Raw genomic sequence first — 6,300 nt, 5'->3', positions numbered from 1 at the left:
ATGACAAAATCATTAATTGAAATTTATAAAGTAACATGTATGATAGATATTGCAGTGATGGATGGGCTATCATCATATCTGATGTTCAACAGAATGATGACTTAAATGCATCTGTATCTCCAGAGCAAATGTATGCTTCTGTCTCATACCTACTGCAATGCCACTGTGCTGCATTATTATCAAGGCCCCACAAAAAATTAACTTAAGCACATAAAACACACAACAGCCACTGACAATGAATGTAACTATGTTGTATAATTTAAATAGCTTCTTCAGGCTCTGATGGGCTTAGACATTCAATAGGTTATGATTCAAGCATTTTGTCTCTCCTTCTTGCACTTATAATTGCATTCAACCACTAAATATCTTATTCTTGCTTCCGCCCAATTACCCATCTAAATTTCTAAAATGGTCACACAAATTGAACAAATTAAAAGAATACAAAAGCATAACATTATTGCACACCACCTAAACTTGCGCATATGGGTGTAATGCAAAATAAAATTAGACATAGCAACATGCATAGTGTATTGTTATAACTTTCCATAACACCAGCCATGTTCTGAAGCAATATGCAAGAATACAATTCTTGTACCATTCTTGTACTGCTTTACGGTCAACATAATACTTTTACACATGAAACTAAAACAATGAAACACTATGGACAATACCATTTAAATATAGTTGCACAGTGTAGCAATAGTAGTCAGAAACAATGTGGCACATTGTAAAAGAAATGAATGACAACGAATGGTGAAGTAGGAATGTCTGAGGACCTTCAAAATGCATTAGAAAAAGGAGATGAAGAGAAATAGAAAGGAGAAACTGGTAAACTAAAGGACTGACTACCATCCCAGGCACAGAATCACACTAATTTTCGGGAAGATGTGCATGTGTTCAGGTAAAATGCTATTGCTTTCAGAGCAATAGAGACAATCAAAGGATTGGGCTAACCCACTTCTCCATGCGGTATGCTGTCATTGGGGAGAAGAAAAATATGAAAGACACTTGGACAGGCATAAGGACAGTGACCCAAATATCATCTATATATGTGTAAGAATGTAGAGCTTTTTATCTGTTTTTTTATTACAAGAGCTTGACAAACAACTACACCTGCTGGGTCCTCCTAATACCAGTCAGGTTTATACCCATAAGGCTTGTCAATGTAACTAACCCAAATCTTTGAGATTCCATGTAACAAAATTCCTGTCTGCCACCATTTGCACAGTCTGATATCAATCCACCCTCAGCGTCCTGTTAACAGTAAAATATGATTTCCATAATTCTGGCCAACTGTGCAGTACTTCACAATAAACAAATCGGGCGTGTGGCATTGGAGATAACGTTCCCTAATGAACCAGTCATGTTTATAGCTTTCATCATTGGCTTCCCTCCATAACTAAAGCCTGCTGTAGTGTGCATAAAGTGGCATCCATCAGGCACATGTCCATAAAATAATCTAAAGGATTTTCACACTACAAAATCTTAAAATCCAAGTGTTTTTCAGAGGCTGTATTGAACACCAAAACCCTTACCTACTATGGAAATCTGTGAGAAAGTCCACAGTCTTCAGTGCAGTTGGCAAAAGAATATTCAGCCCCTCCTTAGAGCACAAACAGGGATTATCAAGTACAAATCAACACATAACAACTTCTCCTACAGTAATCTCTGAGAATCCATGTCAGCAAAAGTGAAGTTCACACTACATGGTGTAATTTGTGTGATTTCAGGAAATTTTGCATTAGCCACTGTGTGTATTTGTTTGCTGTTTGAGGGAAACATTCACTTCGAACGAGTGAAATTTGCGGTGATTGACCTTAAAAATTGACCGCAAAAGCAGTGAAACAAAAGGGGTTGATCACAATTCTCTTGTTTAAATGCATCCTCACACTATAAGTTAACTCGAGAATGCATGTTGCCCGAAAGTATAGCGAAACATACCTACTGGCTTTAACATGAGCTTTGTAAAATAAAGAAGTCAGACCTACTGCCTTTGTCATCCCATAGTATAATATAATAAACTGATTAGGCATAATGATTTGATTGATTACTTGTCACTATAGACAGCTCAGTGTTGCTGTGTTGAAAATAGTATTTTCCAGAAGGCAAAACAAGTAATGGGATCACTCTTTTCAGTGGCGGCACACAATTTATGCACAATCGTAATCTGTACTCAACAGAATGAACATTTGGGCAGAGCACCAAAACCCCTCTCTCAGGAGTGCTTCTCAAAGGTATTTTTGTGTTGATCACCGAATGTCTGGCAACAGCTGCCGTGACAGTACTACATTTAGATGTTTCTAATTTGTGACTTGCTTTCATTGAGCCACAATGAAGTATGTCTCTACATTTCTTATTGTGAGAGAGTGCCTTGGCCAGCATACATTGCAACTCACCTCTTATTCCTGTTTCCTTGTTTCCAGGTAGATGTTTTTAACTGGACCAATGAAAACAAGCAACTGGACCTCGGTAACAGAGTTTGTTCTTTTGGGACTTACAGATGACCCATCATTGCAGCTTCCACTCTTCCTATTCTTCCTCCTAGTCTACATTGTAACTCTTCTATGCAATACTGGGATCATAGTGCTGGTATGGATAAACTATTGCCTCCACACCCCTATGTACTTCTTACTCTGTAGTTTGTCCTTTGTGGACATATGTTTATCCTCAGTCACTGTCCCAATTATGCTAAGCCATTTCTTATCAACAAAGAAGATCATTTCATTTCGTGGATGCGTAGCACAGATGTTTTTATTATTTACCGTTGGGAGTACAGAGGTGTTCCTCCTGGCTGTCATGGCATATGATCGATACACAGCTATTTGTAACCCATTGCTGTATACTGTCATCATGAGCAACCATGCCTGCATATGTTTTCTTTTTAAGATATTTGTAATTGCTATCCTCAATGGAATGACACAAGCTTTATTTACATTCTCTCTGCCCTTTTGCAAATCCAATATGATTGCTCATTTCTGCTGTGATATACCTCCGATTGTGAAGCTTGCATGTTGTGATACCACCTTGAATGAGGTTGTGTTGAGTTTAGTGGCAGGTGGCCTTATAGTGGCATCCCTCAGTTTCACCCTTGTCTCTTACATATGCATTATTTCATCAATTTTAAAGATAACTTCCTCAAAGGGAAGATGGAGGGCCTTCAGCACTTGTTCCTCTCACTTTGTCTGTGTCACCATGTTCTTTGGAACACTTGTTTTTATGTATGGGATGCCCAGCACAAACCATTTATTGGCCAAGGACAGAGTGGTCTCAGTATTATATATGGTGATCATTCCAATGTTGAACCCACTTATTTATAGTCTACGAAACAAGGAGATGAAGGAAGCCCTTACAAAAGGCATTAAGAAAGCCTGTTGCTGAAGATACACTGTCACTGCATGTATCTATTTCTTTAAAGCACTGCTCTTTGTCAGTCATATATTTGCATCAGGCTTTGCTATACAAAACAATTTGGAAGCAAATAGTGGAAGAGTTTAATTTTTAACACATCCATTAAAATGGGTTGATTTCATATGTATAGCTTGTTTTTGAGAGCGATTAGAATGAATAACCAGAATTCTAGTTCTTCACTGTTCCTGTGTAACAGCAGTGAAAAATAGAACTTGTTTTAATGTATTTGATGTCAGCAAGGGAAGTACCTGCGCTCCTGAATATTCATTCATCTCACTTAGTTATGCAGAGAACTGATTAGGAGAATGGTGAAAGATGGTTTTCTGTCATGTCAACTTTTTTCAGGGCTTCAAAGATCTCACAGAGGCAAGAGAATGTTGGGTAGTCCATCGTCCATCACATTCACTATCTCCAGTGTCTGTCAAGGGTCTCTGCAGACCAACAGTGACAGAAAATTCAAAATTGCAATTACAGTTTTCTCAGAGATCTATGAGTTGGGAAGGGCCAGAGAGAGGTACAGCAGTGATGCCAGTTTTCCAAGGTTTCAGCAGTCCAGGTCTCTTTTTACAATAGTGAAAAGGGAGGGTAAAGAAGCTCTAGATTGTGGTTGAACAGCACATCAGGGTGCATAATAATTTAAGTTTTGGGATGCTGTAGTATTTTAAAGGGTAATATGAGGTGGGATGGTAATAGGATGTCAGGTTTATACTGTGTATTTGTGATAGTTAGCACACTTAGGTGCTGGGGAGTGTGAGCAGCAAACCCTTGAGAGAAGAAGTTGGAAGAAGGTAAGGCAAGGCAGTCCATTGTTTCCCAGTCACTCCTGTTAACTTCTCGCATTTTGCGCAGTAGATCGATAAGAACTTTTTTTGATAACCAACTTTTATTGATTTTAGCATACACTGACAATCAAACACAACCAAGACTACAGCTTACCCTTGCAAATCACAGGCCCATATTTATGGAGAGATTCTGTCGCCTTAGCGTAATTTTTTTTAAGCTAAAGCATTTATATTTTGACGCTAGACCCGTTTAGTGTCAAAATATCAGCGTTAGAATAATTCTTTGGCGGTGGAAGCCCATCTTGTGTCACATTGCGACAATGATATGCAAGATAGGCGTTTCTGTCCACAAAATAAAGCTAGCCCTCTAGCGCCATATTTACATCCCTTAGAGAAAATGATGCACACTCAGGTAGCGGACCCAAATAATCATGCTAAGGTCAATTAGCATCATTATTTAACGCCTGGTCAGAACAGGCGTTAAAGTGCTGTTAGGCACATTTTCCTAGGGAAATACCATGAAGTCCACCATGATGTGACTGTTTTGGGCACATAGATGCCCGTCCCAACCCCCTGCAACACCACCATCCACACCACAGGGACACTACAGGAGGAGGGAACCTATCCCAGGTATGCATACGTTTATGCTAATATGGTGTGCCACTTGGGGCCACTTACATGGAGCACGGATGGCGCTAGGGAATGGCATTAGCGTGCAATACATTTTTTGACGCACAACTGCGCTAGCACAGTTGTGCGTCTGTTTCCTTAAATATGAACCACGGTATATTACAAAGCATAATTGAGATACTTCCTGAATCATGGCTGTGATATTGCCACCATTTGCCCGATATATTGTAATGTTTCCAGGGACAACATTGGGCTTCATATATAGACTGTTATTGTTCAGTACAGCAATCCACTGATTTTGTCATTCTGCCTGGGGGGTAGAGGGGGCCAGAAACCTCAATTTGCAGACAAAAACCAGTGTTGGAACCCCAAATTTCTTAATTTCCATTTCCATCAGCAGACCTAGCACAGTAACCCTGGGGGCAAGGTCCAAGGGCCAGCCCAAGTCTGACAAGCGTGCTCATTCTATTGCATGCTCATAGCGCACCAGTCTTGGACAGGAGCAGAACATGTGGAAAAAATCTTCATTCGGCCAGTGGAACCGGAAGCAGGCAGTCTGAGAGATACTACCAGCTTGGTAAAGCCATAAAGGGGTTGCATAAGTAATCTGCAGGTAATTAGGTTGAACCAGTAGAAGGAGCGTGGATGTAGCTAGTTCCTGGGGGGCCATCCTCGTGCTACTCAGCATCCTCAACTCCTCCACCCATGTCTCTGTCTAGGGAAGTAGTCCGGGGCATTGACAACTAAGGAGTGATGCAGCTGTGAAATGTCTCCCTTCTGTAGTTTTCCAATCAACTGTTTACTCTCAATGGTACTGAACTCTGGTACCTGAGTGTAGGGGTGACATTGGCCTACAACACATGTTGCAACTGCAGGTATTTGTGGAACTGGGTACATGAAAATTAATATTGCCCCTGGAGGTTCCCATACACCAGTATATGAGTACCCACCCAAAAATCCCCAAGGTAGGTAATGCCTATCCTATCGCACTTCACAAATATATGGTCCCAGCTCACAAAGTGGAGTGCCTGCCACCAAACTAACAGCACCGACTGAGTGGTCTCTGAAAGAAAGCAATGAATCGGGGCTCCATAGAGCGGACCCAACAGCCCATCAAGGCCAAGCAAAGTCAGTTCCATGTGATAGGTCAGGTCATTCTACCCCCATTGAACCAATCGTTAATCATCAACAACTGCAAGGCTTAGTAGTAACAATACAAATCAGCCATACCCAGCAGTGAACTTAGACCACACAGAAGCAACCATCTGCCCAAAAGAAGGTACTGGTCAGGGAAGTGAGGGAGTGGAACCAGTGCCTGGGAAATGGGTTGGGAAAGTTTGAAATGACATAAAGAAAGTGGGGCAAAATCATCATTGTAAAAAGAGCACCCTTCCCCATGACATTGAGTGGGAAACACCTCCATTTCTGCATATCCCTTCTCATTTTCATGGCCAAGAGGGTTGAAGGAAGTCTCCACGGT

The 6,300-nt window shown here is 40.8% G+C and overlaps 1 protein-coding gene across 1 annotated transcript; it reads left to right on the top strand.

Annotated features, from left to right (window-relative positions):
• The first annotated feature begins 2,445 nt into the window (after positions 1 to 2,445).
• LOC138287068 (olfactory receptor 5G3-like) lies at positions 2,446 to 3,378 on the top strand. The gene has a single exon (XM_069227428.1). It carries the CDS (start codon positions 2,446 to 2,448, stop codon positions 3,376 to 3,378), a length of 933 nt encoding a protein of 310 aa, XP_069083529.1.
• The last annotated feature ends 2,922 nt before the right edge of the window (positions 3,379 to 6,300 follow it).

The sequence above is a fragment of the Pleurodeles waltl genome, chromosome 4_1, assembly GCF_031143425.1.
Source record: "Pleurodeles waltl isolate 20211129_DDA chromosome 4_1, aPleWal1.hap1.20221129, whole genome shotgun sequence".
NCBI lineage: Eukaryota > Metazoa > Chordata > Amphibia > Caudata > Salamandridae > Pleurodeles > Pleurodeles waltl.
The sequence above is the reverse complement of the archived record's forward strand: the minus strand, read 5'-3'. Positions and strand labels throughout refer to the sequence as shown.